This window comes from Artemia franciscana, chromosome 2 (genome assembly GCF_032884065.1).
Source record: "Artemia franciscana chromosome 2, ASM3288406v1, whole genome shotgun sequence".
Lineage (NCBI taxonomy): Eukaryota > Metazoa > Arthropoda > Branchiopoda > Anostraca > Artemiidae > Artemia > Artemia franciscana.
In genome coordinates, this window is record NC_088864.1 from 28,233,674 (window position 1) to 28,252,132 (window position 18,459).

Here is an 18,459-nt window from a genome sequence, read left to right on the forward strand (position 1 = left end):
TGGTTGCAGAATATTCAAAAAACTATCCTTCCTACTGCTACCATTGCACTTTTATAGTTGATTACATTTTGTTTAAAACCAAGAACATCACTCAGATTCGTTTAAATGAATCTTCTCTTTCTTATCGGGGGAGTTAATGTAAATTTTGCCTTGTTCCTTTGAATAGTTTAATTGAAATGCACCATTCTCACGAGTGGAAACTCTTCTATTGATTGCACGATACATATCGTTCATACTAGCAAATTCTTCGAATGATGTAGTGGCAAAGGCATATTCACCAGAGCAAAGTGCTTCTATCCATTCCTCGGTAAGGATTGGTCAATCATGAGTTCTAACTTGTATGTCATATGCACGATCTTTTCCCAGGATATCGTATGTATTCTGTAAATACAATTGACAAGAGCAACTTCATACCTTCCCTCGAATTTGATGGTGGGGGAGAGTTTTGTACAAACAGAGTGTCAGAGGCATTGGACATGAATGTCACATAGAAATCATGGGATACTGTGTATGTCTTCAACTGACACCCAAGAATCAAAATCAGAGTTGTATCATAGCCAATGAACAAGCAACTGTCTCTTGCTCCTGTGAGCTCGATTCTTTAATTTTTTTTTTATCTGATGGGTTCCAGTTTTTTTTTGTCCCTTTAAAGTCAATATTCATAAAATCTGCAATGAATCTATTCACCTTTGGTATATTGTTGACGATATGCCACGTGTTTAGTGTCTAGGACTTTTGACACTCGAAAAAACTCAGCAGACCATAAGTAATTCCTCTTTTCAAAAGTGTTAGTAGTTTGATTTATTCGAACTGTATCACCGACAGTAAATTTCTCTTTCACTTCACTTTCATTGGAAAAATTTCAAGTGTATCGTGATTTTTACCTCGATGAGCTTCAAGGGGGATGCGATGGGGATGCTGATTGTAAATTTGTATTATCTTATCCAGATCATGAATAAAAGCAGCAGTGTTTCAATATACAATATCACGAAATTAAAAGATGAATAGTTTTGATCAATTCACCACAACAAATTCCAATTATTAACAAATTCATTACCGCAACCCGGTTAAATTTTCTATAACAATCTTATTGAAGGATAATTTCTAGAGCTTTAACAACATCATCACCTCTTTTTGTCTGCAATGAAATGGCATATGCATAGCGACTAATGACAATGATTTCAGTTAAAATATATTTGTATGGTCCATTTTGATCCCTTTGAATCTAGACTTCCCACTTCGGCAATGTTTTCATAAATACGTCTCAAAACTTCAAGCATTTTGAACACAAACACGTACTGAAGTGTTTGCTACCCTTTTGTTAACTACTTAGCGATGATGACTGTTCTGAGTTGATATCAAGACGCCTTCACTTGTATCCCTCTGCTGTCATCAAATCGTCTTTAGTGCCATTGCTTCTACTATTGCTAGATCTACTAGTTTTTTCAAAAACTGATTTGGAATGTTCTTCTTCTTATGTTTGCCAACGATGTTCCATCGAACGTTTTAGAATTTGTTTATTGACAATAATACTTTTTGGAAATTTGGATGAGTTTAAAAGGCTTTAGAGATGGAAGTCAAATGACACAAGATTTGTAACCATATCCGATATCAAATCAATCAGATTTTAAGTTTTACCGTGAATCATAATCTTATTCCTTTGACCATCAATTTGAATGTGTTCAATTTCCATGAGATAGGTCAAGAGTCTTTTACATTGCTAACGGTAAGATTTAGCCAAAGGGTCTCCAAAAAACTTTGGACAACGTTAAATGTTCTTTTCTGGTATTGTTGCTGATGGTTTTGACATTCCAGAATATTGAGGTGCTTCCTTTTTGTGTCTATGACGCTTAAATTGAACAGTAGGGTTTAATTTAATCCACATGTCGAAGTACATTTTGAAATATAAATATTTTTTAATCATCGGCAATATTTTCATCGTTAATAAATTTACTGAGATTGTCCTCAAAGCGTTCCATTGGATAAAGGACATTCCGTCGGTGAAAGCGTTCTGTGGTCAACTTGTGCTTTGTATCTTGCTTAGCTACTTCAGGAATTTGAACATTGCCTTCAGTTAAGTTTAAACAGAGCTTTGATATGAGACTAATGTATCCTTTGTCAACACCATACTTGAGTATAGCGTTCCTAAGTGTAGGTTTTGTATTTCCTAGAACGTTAAATAAATGTCTGTTTCCATGTCGTTTCTTCATTGTCATTATGCTAACTAAGAACCTTTTTTATTGTTCACTGGAAGATATACTGTAATTTCATTGTCAAAAATATCGGAGACTATACACCTATCTTCAAATGTATTCTTATTGAGATCCAGCAGAATGTAACCATAGGGTTTATTTGTAGCCTGACTGTATATCAAAAGTAGAAATTTTTGAGCACCAGGATGAATTTGTTAGTTTAGGGTTATGAAGGAACTTATTCTGATATCAAGCCCATGCTACTTTATTTTAAAGCCATTCTGAAGGCTTCTTAGCCCCTTCCCTTGCCTAGAAAATGTCCCCTGTCATTCCTCTCTTGGAAATCTTAATCAAGAACCAAAATTTCCATTTTATCACTTTTAACCGTTTCCCTTGTTCGGTTGGTACACACCCAATGAAGTCTAAGAAAATAATCTTAACTAATTTTCAACACAACGGCTTCAAAGGAAAAGACTATCAAAACAATCAAGTGCAGTCAAAAAACCCTTCATTGGATCAGACATATCACATGACAGGATTAAGACAGTGCACGTAGTAGAGTTGAACTTCTGGCGATTAGTGTTCAATCAAATCTGGCACGTTTGAAAAAATACAGGGTTATTCTGAAACATGTGGGAATGATGGAAAAATATTGAAAGTGTTGTTTTCCATTGTTTGGCTGGTACACACCAAATGAAGTCCAAAAAATAATCTGAACCAATTTTCAACTCAATGGCTTGAAAGCAAAAGACTTTCAAAACAATTAAGTCCAGTCAAAAAGTTCTGATTGGATCAGACAGATCACATGAAAGGATTAACACGGTGCACATAGAGTTGAACTTCTGGCGATTAGTGTTCAGTCAAATCTGAGACCTTTGAAAAAATACAGGGTTATTCTGAAACATGTCGGAATGGTGGAAAAAATATTGAAAATAGAAGAATAAACTTTGGATTGGCTTTAAAACAGATAAAAGGTAATAAAGTAGTCCATTCTCTGATTCAATAAGTAAAAACCTTAGCAACAAAAAAAAACTCAAATTTAAAAGTAAGGAGCCAAGTGAGTCAGTTGCAGACTTTTTTAATAAGAAAAATCAAAGCTCAATAAAAAGGAGCAGCAAAAATCTACACTTTTGGCAGCTAGCTCAAGGTCGCTGGCTCTCAGTGTGCTGAAAGAAAAGAAGGGCATGAAAATGAAGTCTTGATTCAGACTTTGATGACATGTCTTGCCCTCGGCATCTTTACAAGGAAACTGCCTCCAGTTTTCAAGTTAAATATCAGACACGCTATGAAAATGTATGGCATCAATATCCTTTGGCTGGTTTTCACTCAAGCAACCCGCGTGCTGTGTAGTCAATTCAGATGGTCGGTAAAACTCCCTACAAACATATATTATAAAATCACGGGCCTGCAGCGATCCCGCTGATTCAGACGCATTCCATATGGCTGGTCAAACTGCAGATTGAACGAATGAATGAACTTTATTATCCTTAAAAGTATAAAAAAACAAAAAGTTCGGAGTATTATAAATAAACAAAAACAATAAACAGCAAGAAAAAAAAAATTCAAACTGACAAAAACAACATGGACTAATTAACCAGTATCAATATGGAAATAAAGACTGCATAGGGTCGTAAACGTGAATAAAGTAGATAGTCTTTTTACATAAATCATCACTGGAAGACCGAATCCAAGAAGTCATATCTATTAAACCAAATCGAGCAATTATTTTTCTGTTTTGGTGCCATCTAGGAAGCTGAAGGAGGAACTTGCAATATCTGAAATAAGCCGCACGTAGAGTATGGCAATTTCTATTACGAAATTGATGAGCCACGCCTGATAAAAACAAAAGCACAGGGATGCAATAAGTGTTGTAAATCATGCACAAACCGTTGCGGTTGTAACAGCTTTTGTTAGGGGATATTTTTCCGTAAGCGATGCGTAGGTCTTTTACGGCTTGATTCACTAGGGATGAAAAGGTAGTGGAAAGTGTTGGACCGAAACACAGACCAAGCCAACTAACTAAAGAAGAACATGGAAGAATTGCAGTCCCAGCAACGAATGGAGCGACCACATAATTGCTATTAAAACAAATAAACTCGCATTTAGACGCATTAAATGACAGTCCAATCTAAGATTGTTCATTGGTTAATATAGTGAAATTGGAATGCAATCTGCGGCGAGTCCGGGCAACAAGAAGAACGTCGTCTGCATATGCAACAGAAGACAAACCAATATTACCGTAAGAAACAGAACTTTTAAGGGGACACAGGAACGATGCAAGCACACATTTAAATATACTAGAAGACAATACGGCAGAAGTTGCAACTTATCTATTTCTAGCAGCAGTTTCACACTATGAAGTGGCAAAAACCATGAGACTAATTCGAAAATCTTCTGAGAAAAAAGGAATAAAACAAGAGCTAAGAGCTCATATGGCACTTGTGACGAGGTCGGAAGAGCCAAGAGCTCATATGGCATGAGCTCTAGCAAAATTATAAGAATCAATAGATTAATTCAAAAGAAAAATCAGAGGCTTAATGCCGGTTGGCATTTAGAATAAGAGCACTGAGACACAAGGTCCTTTTAAATATCAAAATTCATCAAGATCCGATCACCCACTCGCAAGTATAATACCTCATTTTTCTAAATTTCCCTTTTCCCTTCAGCCCCCTCCTCCAGATGGTTGAATCGGGGAAATCAAATTTATCAAGTCAATTTGTGCAGGTCCCTGACACGCCTACCAATTTTCATTTTCCTAGCACGTCCAGAAGTAGCAAACTCACCAAAGCACTGGACCCCACCCCTAACTACCCCAAAGGGAGTGGATCAAGTCCGGTTTCGTCAATCACGTATCTACTACTGCTACTACTAATAACTCACTGCAGCACCTAGCCGACTGAGGCCAAGACAGCCACGCACACTCCTCCTCCAGCCTAATCTATTTAAAGCCTCCCTCTTTACACCCTCCCAGGAAGCTCCCATTTCCTTTAAATCTTTATTTATGACATCCTCTCAACCCAGACAAGGACGACCTGCTTTCCGTGTAGCCCAAGACGGTTGGCCAAAAAGGAAAATCTTCGGTAACCTGTCATCCTTCATCCGTAGAACGTGGCCTAGCCATCTCAACCTTTCTTTCATCATAGCCCCAGAAAGTGGGATTGAACCACATTTTTCGCACAACCTACTGTCTGAAATACGGCCAGTCAGCCAGGTACTCAGAACAATCTGTAGGCAATTTCTCTGGAAAACATCTAGTAAATTTTCATCTGCTTTTCGGAGTGCCCATGCTTCAGAGCCATATTTGACCACTGTCATCACTGTAGCTTCCAATATTCTAATCTTGGTATGTAGACTTATCTTTCTATTCTTCCAAACTTTTTTTTAGCTGTGAAAAAACACCCTGAGCTTTAGCTATTCTACTTTTTACATCTTCACTGCTCCCACCATCTTTACTAATATTACTAACAAGGTAACTGAAGCTCCCAACCTGATCAATCTTTTCGTTACCTAATGTCACCTGTTCATCTTCACTTATTCCTAGCCTTAGTGACTTATTCTTCTTAACATTAATTTCCAAGCCCATTTTAGCACCCTGACTAAAAATTTATTCATTTTGCTCACACTTTCATCTAATATGCTTAAATCATCAGCATAATCTAAGTCCAGGAGCGTTCTTCCTCCCCATTTGATTCCATAGTCTCCAATTGCCTTTCCTGTGCTCCTTAAGACGAAGTCCATCAAAATGATCCATATAAAGGGGGATAGAACACAACCCTGCTTAACTCCTGATTTAATACAAAACCAGTTGCTAACCTCATTTCCTACCTTAACCGCAGCAGTATTATTCTCGTACATAGCGCAAATCACTTTAATATATTTTTCTGGTATACCATATAACGATAAGACCTTTGTTAACGCTGTTCTATCAACAGAATCGAAAGCTTGCTCATAATCGATAAAACTAAGGACCAAAGGTGTTCGACAACGAAGGGACTTCTCAATTATTAACCTAAGAGTGAAAATATGGTCGACACATCCTCTACTTTTTCTAAAACCGCATTGTTTTTCCCTTAAAACTTTGTCTACAGCATGTCTCAGTCGAAAAAGTATCATATTACTCAGTAATTTGCTACCTACAGAGACCAGACTAATGCCTCAATAATTACGACACTCACTCTTGTCACCTTTTTTATACAGTGGTTTAATTAAGGGTTTCCTAAAATCATTGGGAACTTCCCCTTCTTCAAAAATCATGTTCATAATCTTCAGTAGCTTATTCCCAACCTCAGAGCCACAATATTTAAGAAACTCATTAATCATACTATCAACTCCTGGGGCCTTATTATTTTTTAATCCTTTTAGTATTGTCGCTAATTCTTCCTCACTAAACAAATCTTCCTTCACATCCAAGGTATCACAAACTTTTTCATTTTCATCTATATCTTTTCCTATAACTGTATCTCGGTTTAATACATTCTCAAAATGTTCCACCCATCTTTCTTAAACTTTTTCCTTATCACTAATTGTGGCCCTATTTCTATCTTTAACTGGGACTAGTCCAGATTGGCTACTCCCTTTCAATTTATTAATATGCCAGTATAGTATTTTGCTATTATGCCGTCTAACCGCATCTTCCAGATCCTCAGCAATTTTATCCATCGCCTCCACTTCACATCTCCTTAGTTCATATTTTAATGCTTTCTCCACTTTCTTTACATTCCTTTTGTTTTCATACGACCTATCACTCAGATAATTCTTATACAAACCCCTTATACTCTCTATTAAACCTAAAGCTTTTTCACTAATATTCCTAGTTGCAGTCTTAGCACTCTTCCCAAAGACACCATCAGCAACTTCACAAATCGTTTTTCTGAAATTATTCCATCCATCTTCCACATTGTCAAATTTTAAACCCTCAAGTTTAGTACTCAACTGTTCCTGAAATTTTTTTCTCAAATTTTCATCCTGAAGTCTACCAACATCATAACTTTCCGGGAGGGAGTTACCCTTCCGAAATTTCAGCTTTAAATTAACCTTAGACACTACTAAATGATGATCTTTACTTTTAGCATCAATAACGGCACTCCTATACACCCTAGTATCTTGTATTGATCCTGCTAGTCTTCTGTTTACAATAACATAATCAATAAGGTTCGCTGTCTTACCATCACGTGAATACCATGTCTACTTATGGGCCATTTTGTGACCAAATACCGTATTGGTTATAACTAGGTTGTTATACCTACAAAATTGCTTATTCTACCCACCGAGTTTCATCCCGATCTCTCTACTCTAAGTGTTTCCCAAGATATCCGGTTTCCCCCTCCAGCTCTCCCCAAATGTCACCAGAACTGGTCGGGGCTCAAAATAAGAGATCTGAGAAATGAGTTCCTTCTTAATATCAAATTCAAAAATATCTCACGAACGGCCACCCGCTCTTAAATTAAAAATACCTCAATTTTTTTAATTTTTCCGAATTAACACCCCCTCCAACTCCCCCAAAGAGAGCGAATCCATTAGTTATGTCAATCACGTATCAAGGACTTGTGCTTATTCATCCCACCAAGTTTCATCCTGATCACTCCACTCTAAGCGTTTTCCAAGATTTCCAGTCCTCCCAAAATCCCCCCAATGACACTGGATCCGGTCGGGATTTAAAACATGAGATGCGAGTTTCGAGATCCTTCTAAATATGAAATTTCATCCGATGAAATTCAAGATCTGATCACTCCTTCGTAAGTTGAAAATACCTCATTTTTTCTAATTTTTCAGAATTAACTCTCCCCCCAACTCCCCAAAAGAGAGTGAATTCGTTCTATTTATGTCAATTGCGCATATAGGACTTGTGCTTATCTTTCTCACTATGTTTCATCTCGATCTCTCCACTCTAAGTATTTTCGAAGATTTTAGGTTTCCCCATCCAATGTCACCTGATCCAGTAGGAATTTAAAGTAAGAACTCTGAGACATGATATCCTTCTAAATATCAAATTTACTGAAAATCCGATCTAATTTTTGGTAAATACCAAGTGCCATACAAAGTAATTTTTCTCTGGGGATAGAATATTTGGTTGAAGGTTGGCTTCCGTATGACTTAATTTGGAAAAGGGTTATTTCCAGACTTTGAGCAAGCCATGGGTGGAAGTAGTTACAGGCCCTACGAAACTGAAGGAAAACTCGACTTTCTTAAAACTTGAAAACCCCTCCCCCTCGCCATATCTTAGATAGGGCTTATGATATCAGAGCTCGATATGAGCCCTGATCCTGGTCAGCATTGGTCTAGCTTTCATTTGGATCCGTTGCTCCATTTGCAAGTTATGCTAAATTAAACCAAAAGCTTGACTTTTTTAGCACTTAAAACACACTTCCCATCATTCTATTTGAGCTAGAGATTTCATCTCAAAACTTGATGCCTGTCACGGTCTTAGGCACCTTTGGTTCAATCTTCACTGAGATCCATCAATTTCCCGCAAGTTACACTGAATTAAATGAAAAACTCGAAAAACTTTTTTTTAGTACTTAAAGCCCCCTCCCCCTAATTAAGCTAGGGTCTTCATCTCCAAACATTATGTGTCTTATGGTTTTGGTATTTTTGGCTTGACTTTCATTGAGATCCATTACTTCATTCGCAAGTTAAATTGAGTCAAACCAAAAACTCAACTTTTTTAGCACTTAAAGTCCCCTCCCCCTCACCTTAATTAATATTGGGTCTCCATCCCAGAAATCAATTTTTCAATTTTCATCGAAATTCATCTCTCCAGTTGCAAGTTACAGTGAATTAAATGAAAAACTCGAATTTTTTTTTAACACTTAAAGCCCCATCGCCCTAATTAAGCTCAATTTTAATCCAAATAGTTCAATTTTAATTCAAATCTGACTGGCGGTTCTCCCGCTATATTCGATTGCACGACGGGCGGACAGATCTCAAAAACCTATCTTGATGGATATTTTTCAGTATCCAAATAGGCGATGATGCCTGGATGATGATATGCTATTATTTCTTTTTTTTTTTAATTCAATGAGCCAACACAACTACCTAAGACGTTGCAAAATCTGTCCGTCCGTCTGCCTGTCTGTCTGTCCGTCTGTGTAATCACATATAAGGGGAGAACCGCTGGTTGGATTTGGATGAAGATTTTGATGGCCAGATTTGGTGCCAAGGATCATGAGCCACATCAAGTTCAAAGATGAAGACCCTAGCTCAAATAAAACAGGGGGAGAGTTGCTAATAACAGTTTTTCGTTTAATTCAGAGTAACTTGCGACTAAAGTGATCTGAATGAAAATTGAACCAAAGAGGCCTAAGACCATGACAAATCAAGTTTTGAGATAAAAACCCTAGCTCAAATTTAACAAGGGGGAGTTAGTTTTAATTCCTGAAAAATTTAAATTTTTTGTTTAATTTAGTATAACTGGCAAATGGAGTAACGGATCCGAATGAAAACTAGACCAAAGATGCCTGAGATCAGGGCTCATATCAAGTTCTGGTATCACAACCCCTTTATCAAATAGGGCGAGGGGAAGAGGGTTTCAAGTCTTAAGAAAGTTGAGTTTTCTTTTAATTTGGTTGGGCCTATAACTTATGAATTGAGTGACAAATCTGAAGTCAGATTCGTCTGAATACCTGATTTTGCTGGAACGAATTTGAAAAAATACCACTGCATTGGATCCAGCTAGAATTCCCTAGACTTGTTTATTGCAGATAACATTTAGATGGGCAAAGATTCATATCTTCAGTAGTTTTACCAATAATATGGTCCAAATGTAACATTTAGCACAAAACAAGGGATTTTAGCTCACTGTCGACCAGTGAACTGTGAAATAATTTCAATTTTCTTTTTTATATTACTTTTAAACAAAAATTAAACCAAGTGCTAATCATACTATATTTTTTTTCGGCAAAAACAAATACATTATTTCATATCCAGAAATAGGGCATGGAGCTATATCTGAGTTAACTCTAAATCTAAAGGGTAATGTATTCTTGTACATTGCCAAAGCACACACACACAAAAGCTATATCTGAGTTTGCTCTAAATCTAAAAGTGATGTTTTCTTGTACATTGCCAAAGCACAGACACACAAAATTTTCTTGTCAAAGGTAAAGTATTTGTAAAACAAGTACATTAAAAGTATCTTAAGTAATAAGTATTTCGTAATCTTACTTAAGTATCAAGTAATAAGTACACCGTAGAGTTTTTACTTAAGTATAAGTACAAGTAATGGAAAATTTTACTTAAGTAGTACTTCAAGTAAAAGTACTTCAAGTAAGTGACAGCACTGCATACGACATAGATTGTGGAGAACGAGTGTTATGGAATTTTTTGTGGTGAGAGTGCACAGTGAACAATTGTGGCATCTTCTAAGACCATTGTTTAATGGATTCAGCTAAATCACCATCAATCAAGAGTTTGGTTTAGTAATGTCAAACACATTTAATCCTTGTATTATTTTTAGTTCTACTGTAATAGCCTTTATCTTATCATAGGAATCCTGCCTTATGTTATAAAAATTGTAGGTTTTTTGAGAATTTTCCAAAAACATTTTTTTACGATTTTAAATTATTTTCGCTAAAAGTGTTGTCTTGCCATACATTGATGGTACACAAGAAAATAATCCAAATGGAGTTTTCAATTGATGCATATTTCTCCGCTCAATGTCAACATACAATTAACTGTAAATTTGCATCTCAAAATGCATCTGTGTATTGAATAAATAATTTTCGTATAACCAAAAGACAAAAAAATAAATAATAAAGCATCTTTTTTTCATAATTGAAATCAAAAAAGTAATATTTTTTTTTTATTCGCGACACTCTTCTAAAATTACATACACTAGTTATAACATAAAACCAAACATTGTTTTTTTTTATAATAAGTAATATTTTAAAATCACTTGTCATAGGCATGGCAATAGCACTGCTTAAGTAAAGAATGATGTTGTCACAATGAATTATTGATTTATTTATTATTATTATTTTGTTCGGTTTAGAACAGGGTACTCTGCATAGAAGTAGTCTCGCAGAAAGTTCAAAAATGGATCCTTTGATTGGAAATCTAGAGGGATAGCTTCCTCAGCGTAGTTGCAAGGTCCAAAAATTATGTTTTTAAGGATGAAAACGTCCCCACAGTGATCAGGACAAGGTTCTTAAGTTATGTCCTAGGGGCATATTGGGTTTCTGTAGAAAGGGTGGTCATATAAGCTTCGGAGAGCTTTACTGCCTTCAAAGAGTTCTGAAAGTTCGTATATAATCAGAAGTTCTGCTGCCTCTTTTAAGAATCCGAAAGTCTAACCTGAATACCCATTGTCTTTTTGGAAAGTAAAGTTCAAGATTCATACCTTTCTCAATGACATATACTATATGTAAACAATGAAAAAATTGCACTGAGGACTCTGGGGAGTTCGACATCCCCAGACACAATTACTGGCCCTATCGACAATTATAAACAAAATTTAGCTCATAGAATACCGATTGGATGTGTTTTGAAGAAGGGTGGCTGGGGGAAGATGATTGTCCTCTATTTAGTTTTGATTCTTAAACAGGACACGAGAACTTCCTACTTGCAATAAGATAAGCCCCCTCTGATCCGAAGTTTATGTGACCACCCGTTCTCTGCAAACCTTATACACCACGGGGCATATATTACAACCCTTGCCCCTGGGCTCTAGGGCGTAGTGTCCACTCAGAACATATTTTTGCATACTCTATGGACTATTGTGATTAAAATGGCAATTTCACAATTTCAATCGGATACGTTTGGAGAAAAGACACGTCAGCGGAGGACTAGTTGCCCTTCACCACTTTTGACTCTTAAAAAGGAACTAGAACTATACATTTCTAATCAATTGAGCCTTCTCTAAAGTTCACACGATTACTCCTTCTATAAGAACTTTATATATCTCAGGGGTATAGCTTGCAATCCTTACTCTAAGACTCTAGGGGGTTGTGTCAACCCAAAGGCCATGTTGTTTTGAAATTTGGGTTATTTTTTGAACAAATGTTTATCTTGAAATTTCTATCAGATAAATTTTGATAAAATACGAAGTGATTGGGGGAGGGGATAGCTACCCAACGATCACTTTGACTCTTAAAAAGGGCTATAGAACTTCTGATTTCCAGTCCAAAGAGAACTCTCCGAAGTTTATACGACCACCCTTTCTATAAGATGTTGTATGCCCCCAGGACGTAAAATAAAACCCTTGCCCTAAGGGCTGTGTGTGGGGTGTTGTCGTCCTCATAGACTTTATTTCCGAACCTTTCAACGTCGCTGAACAAATGGCAATCTCAAACTTTCGATTGGATGTGTTTGGGGAAATGATGGGCGTTGGGGGGGGGAGTGCCCCCAATCACTTTCGACTTTTGAAAAGTAAGCTGGTCTTTTCAACTTGTAATCAAATTTGAAGTTTTTTACGACAACTCCTTCCATATCGAAGGGCCCTGGTCTAAAATAAAAAAATAAATAATAAGTGCTATAGCGCTGCCTATGATTAAATGAGTTTTTGGGACTGGCTCTCTAATCCTACTTGGTTCCCATGTATAATATTGATCTATTTCTTTATCATTACTTCTGAGGTGGGGGGTGGGAGTAATAGTGTCCTAAAAGTGGCCAAGTTGATTCAGATTCTATGTTTGGTGAAACTGTATACAGTGAGGTACAATTTCACATTGGCTATTAGGAAGGAGTGTCGGAGGGCCTGAGTTGAGTTTCCTTATCTTCGAAAAATCTTGAAAATGTATGATTTTGACCCAAAGAGTGCCAAGTTGCTATCGATTGAAATCCTAAGAATGCCAATCGACTGAAAAAAAAAATGAAAGAACTGTAAGTTGAGTTTCTAGTTGCAGAGAAAGTAATGCCACATGGTGGCACATTCTTCTCGGAAAAGTTACGGAGTTCTTACAAGACAAACTTTTAATAAGGACATTTATCTTAATGCTAGATTTAACTCAGTTTATTCAAATTATTCTTCATGAAATCATGTTTTGTTATGTATAATTGTTCATCAGGTACTATTAAGGATGGATGGTTGGTCATTAGGTGGGGGGTGCCAGATTTTTAAAAGAACAAATTTCAAGACCCAAATTGTCCAATTCTCCATGAGCCTACAGATAAACATTGGAAAGGGACTTGGGGGATGGGAGTTAATTATCATCTTCCCTCATTTAGACAAACCTGGAAAGTGGTGCTGCGGGGTAGATGCTTCCCTTTTCATTACACAAAATATTTCTTATATTTATTCTAATGCTTCATTCATGTAAACTGATTTACCACACATTTCTTAAAAATTAATTTAAGTGGTATGTAAGTACTAAGTACACATCAGCTATATGAAGGAGTTGCAAGAGACAAGTGCCTAAAAGAGCCCATTCTAATACCCAAAAGTTCTAACTCTCATTGAACCTTCATATAAATATAGAGTGAGTTTTGGGGAAGGAGCGGAAGGTAAAAATGGATATCTAATCCCTCTTGATACCCGGGAATGTTTTTGGTCTACACCTTTATTATTGGTACTTGGGGATAGGGTGATAGTATCAATCTAATTGCTGCAATAGTTTTTCTATGTAGTATAGATATTGCATCAAGATACTTACTGGCCCAGAGGGGAGGAACACGGGGCAGGACATCATGGGCTTTTCCATAAAATTCCTGGGGGATAGGGGGTTATAAGTACTACCAGGAGCTATATTTCAACCGATTTTAAATGAAAATTTTCCCATTGAATGGTAAATGGAATATTTAAATGTAACAAATGTATTGTATATATATAATATCTTTATAAACGAGCAACAATTGTATATCTATTTATGTATGTATTTATGTGTTTTTTCTCGAATACGGCTGTATATTTTTTCGGGAACATTGGCATCGTGGTGTATTCCAGTCTAAAAGAAAACGATTATATAGGTCAAAAGTTTGAGAAAATTCGTTAAGAGCCTTAATTTTGGGAAAAAACTATTTATGTCAGCGAGTTCATTTTAATATACATTAGTTTTGCAGTGACTTTGTCACAGCTGTCACACTTAAAGGGAAAAATTGAAGATTTTCATGTATGGAGAAGTGTATTAAATTGCTTAAAGAGCAAAAAACCGATAATTGTAAAAATATTTGCATATATTTTGACAAGGGATTATAACAATTGAAACACCTTAAAAACAAAACCTAAAATTTTGCAGCTTATTAGAAATCGCTATTAAGAAATCCGACTTACTAGAATAATCAAATAACATTTTTGAAAAGATTGTAGTCTGAAAATACATTAATTGCTTAAAGAGCAAAAAACTGGTAGGCCTACTTGGAAAAATATTTGTGTATATTTTAACAAGGGATTACAACAATTCAAAAACCTTAAAAGCAATTTTTATTTGAGTTTGGTTTTATTCATATAGTTCAAATTGTAAATTTTAATTATTTATTGCAAATTTTATTCTATCTAGCGCAAGGTGGTGAAAATTCATATTGCGAGTGTGGGGCTGAATGCACATCCAAAGTCCCTTTTACTGTGAATCAAGATGGAGATATCCACGAAGTTATCTACAGAAGGCCTGTTAACGAAGAAAACTTTTTTGACAAGGTACTATAATATTTTGACTTGACCAGTCAGATTCCTAGGATTGGGAAATACTACTATTATGCCCAATTATATGTCTAATTCCTAGGATTGGGTATAATGTGTCAAAATGATTGGTGTTGTTGAGATAATTCTGGTGTTACTTTGATAATTTTTCAAGTAGGTGTCACTCTGCAACGCGGCAACTGAATTATGACACACATTATATACACAAATATATGAAATAACACAAATATATAACATCACCATTTGTCAAAATTGATCAAAGCACCAAGCCACAAAAAGCCAGCACAGCTGCAAACGATTATGGCTAACTCAATTCTGTTCAGAGTTTCAGTGTGCTCCCTCCCATCAAGTTGCTATTTGCTTTAAATTCTTTATTATGAATTTTCCTATCCCATTCGAAGACACCTCACTTTTCGTTTGGCCCCTGTCTGGTGGTTAAAAATAACAACTTTCTGGCAACCTACCATCCTTCATTTGTCAAACACCACTTGTCATCTTTACCATTCTTTTTATCAAAAATCTAGAAAGTAAAATAAAACTATGGTTTTGGACTGGTCTATTGATTACGTAAAGTCGCTGAAATAGTATTTAAAACTATGCTGAAACAAACCATAGGTAAATATGTAGTAAACCTCCTTTAATTGTTCTTTTAGCGTTGCCGAACGCTGAAGAATATACAAGACAACTGTCATCACCACGGTTTCCAATATTTGATGGGATCTTAGGCATTCTAAAGACCAAAAAATTTATTACACTTTATTAATCAATCTTTTTTTTACTTATGTGTCTTTTATTACTTGTAACATCAAAATAATGTTACCGTAATAACGAAGACTAATGAATAGAGCAAAAGAATACGGATGGGCAGTATTATGTATACCAATATTCATTCCTGAAAGTCTTAATAATTTTACATTTGTTAAGGTTTAAAAGAGAAAACTTTTACAACAATTTTTGTTTTCAGTAAAGTAAAAATTACGTTCTGGTATTTTGAAGGCAGTGGGGCTATATTCCTTCTTCTCTTTGCGATAGTTTTAGCTTGTTTTTAGTTTAACTTGTTTATTTACTACATTTCCTGTTCTTTTTGTGTTCCATTTATTTTTTTGTAGGAATTTACGGTAGTCTTACATTTGAAAAATCATTTGACCTTATTTCTGTTCATCTCTGGTGTATATTATTTCTTATAAAATAGTATTACTTTTCTTTGAAAAACTTCTTTTTGGAAAAGCTTTTTAAAATTAATTCAAGCCCATTTTTAATTGACATAATCTTTTTTATTGGCTAAGAAAAGAATGTTATATTTTCCATTTCTTCTAAAATAATCGAGGTTTCTGTTTACTAATTCTACGTTCTCCACAACTCTTCAACACTTTTTAAGAATAATTGCACTGTAATGCTTTGAATTGATGGGTACGGGGAAAAAAAATCGAATATATATGTTCAAAATCAGCACAATCCTTAGGTTTCTTTAGGATAGAATTATATTCCCCATTATGCTCTAGCCTTGAGTATACTTACTTAAGATGAGACACAGGCTATTCAGCCCAACTTGGCATCAAGAAGTAGCTGAACCAAATGCTTCTATGGGGTTTTTCCTCTATGAGTGGTCGAATAAACTCCCGCCGCGCCTTGTCCCACTTGTGACGGCACTTTTGGAATACCCTAAGTGGTTCGACATCCTTTCTAACGACATTATGCCAAGATTTCATCTAGCCACCTTGCTTTTTCTTCAATGAGGAAGTGTGAGCTGCTAGTAGTACTTCCCTTGTCATGGTCTCTTCCGGTCACCTCATTACGTAGCCTAGCCACCTGAGACGTCTTTTCTTGATCGTTGTGGAAACGTCACGTTTTTGTCTGCATACTTTCAACGGCCTTTGGCTTCAGATTATTTACGCCAGCTGTATGTTGCTAATGGTCCGTAGGTATGTTTGGTCATAAACACTGATTTTTAATCATATACTCATAGACATACAATTGAGAATAGACAATCATTGAGCCTTAGTCCAACCAAATGTTATTAGGAGTTTCAGAGACTCCTACTCCAGGGATAGGAAACATGAAATTAGGTGATATAGAATTTATTTGCTCAGGGATGAAGAATTGGGTACAAAGACAAGGAGTTGGCTTTTAATTAATAAGGAAGCTGCTAAGTTTTGTTTAGTTTGGGAAGGTTTTAATAATAGAAAACTATTTGCTCATTTCATAATTAAAAAGTTGATGTTATCAGTCACAGTAGTATATGACCCTGTAGAACTGACTGACAGAGATAGTAGTGACTCCGATGAATATTACTTACAATCACAGGAATGAATAGACAGGGTCCCAGGTAGAAATATGCTGTTTTAATTAGAAACTGTGATCACCCAGGTCAGTAGAAAAAGGAATTGTTGGTATCCTAGCCTAGGTAAATTTGGCATAGAAAAAGAAGATAGTAATTGCTACAGACTACTGCCATTTTGTAGGTATAACAAACTAGTTATAACCAATATAGTTTTTTGTCATAAAATGACCTATTTGTCAGCATGGTATTCACATGGTGGTAATGAGATCACATCATTGATTATGTTATTGTAAACCCTAGACTGGTAGGATCAATACAAGACACTTAGGTAGTAAGGAGTGCATTTAGAGATCCGTTTAATTTGAAACTGAAATTTAAATAAAGCTTTCGAGTGGCTGTGACGTTGCTGGACTCTAGGAATGAGACTTTGAGAGAAAAATTCCAGGAACAGTTGAATACTAATCTGGAAAGTTTAAAATTTTAGAATTTAGAGGAAGATATGGAATATTTTTTTTTTGAAAATGGTTTAGGGAGTCACTGATGGTGCCTTTGGGAAGAAACAGAGCTTTGAATATTTTCGAAAATGCTTTTTATTTAATAGAGAGGAGAAGGGGCTCGTACAAGAATTATTCGATTGAGAGATCACATGAAAATTAAAGGAATTTAAAGAAAGTGGAGAAAGCATTAAAATATAAACTAAAGAGGTGTGAAATGGAGGCCATGGATAGAATTTCTGAAGATCTGGAAGATACAACCAGACGGCATAATAGTAGAACATTGCACTGGCATCTTGATAAAATGAGAGGGTATAGACAATCTGGACTTGTCCCCGTTAAAGATAGGAACGGGACCACCATTATTGATAAGGAAAGATTTAAAGAGAGATAAATAGAACAGTTTGAGAATGTGCTGAATCGTGATAGAGTTAGAGGGAAAGATATATAGAAGAATGAAAAGGTTTGTGACAGATTGGACGTGAAGGAAGATTCAGTTTGTGACGATGAATTGGTGACAGTTCTAAAAGGATTAAAAAACAGTAAAGCCCCATGTGCTAATAGTGTGGTAAATTAGTTTCTTAAATATGGTGGTTATAATGTTAGAAGCTAATTATTGAATTTGATGAATGTGATTTTTGGAAAAGAGGAAGTGTCTAGTGATTTTAGAAAAATCCTAAATAAGAAATCTCTATAAGAAAGGTGATAAGAGTGAGTGTGGTAATTATAGGGCATTAGAGTGGTTTCTGTAGATAGAAAATTGCTTAGTATGGTGATAATTCTTAGATTTAGAGATGCTTGTAAAAAATTTTTAAAAAAGAAACAGTGTGGTCTTAGGAAGAATAGAGAATGGGTCGATCAAATTTTCACACTTAAGTTAATAAATGAGAAATGCCTTTGGTTTTGTAGATTTTTATATTA

General features: G+C 35.7%; 1 protein-coding gene across 19 annotated transcripts in view; it reads left to right on the forward strand.

Annotated features, from left to right (window-relative positions):
- Positions 1–18,459, forward strand: part of LOC136039633 (protocadherin Fat 2-like) — a 264,014-nt gene that overhangs the window by 18,012 nt on the left and 227,543 nt on the right. For all 19 annotated transcript variants that reach the window (XM_065723534.1, XM_065723540.1, XM_065723553.1 and 16 more), the window contains exon 3: positions 14,624–14,760. In XM_065723534.1, coding sequence (XP_065579606.1) covers positions 14,624–14,760 — 137 coding nt within the window. The remainder of the gene's footprint in view (positions 1–14,623; positions 14,761–18,459) is intronic.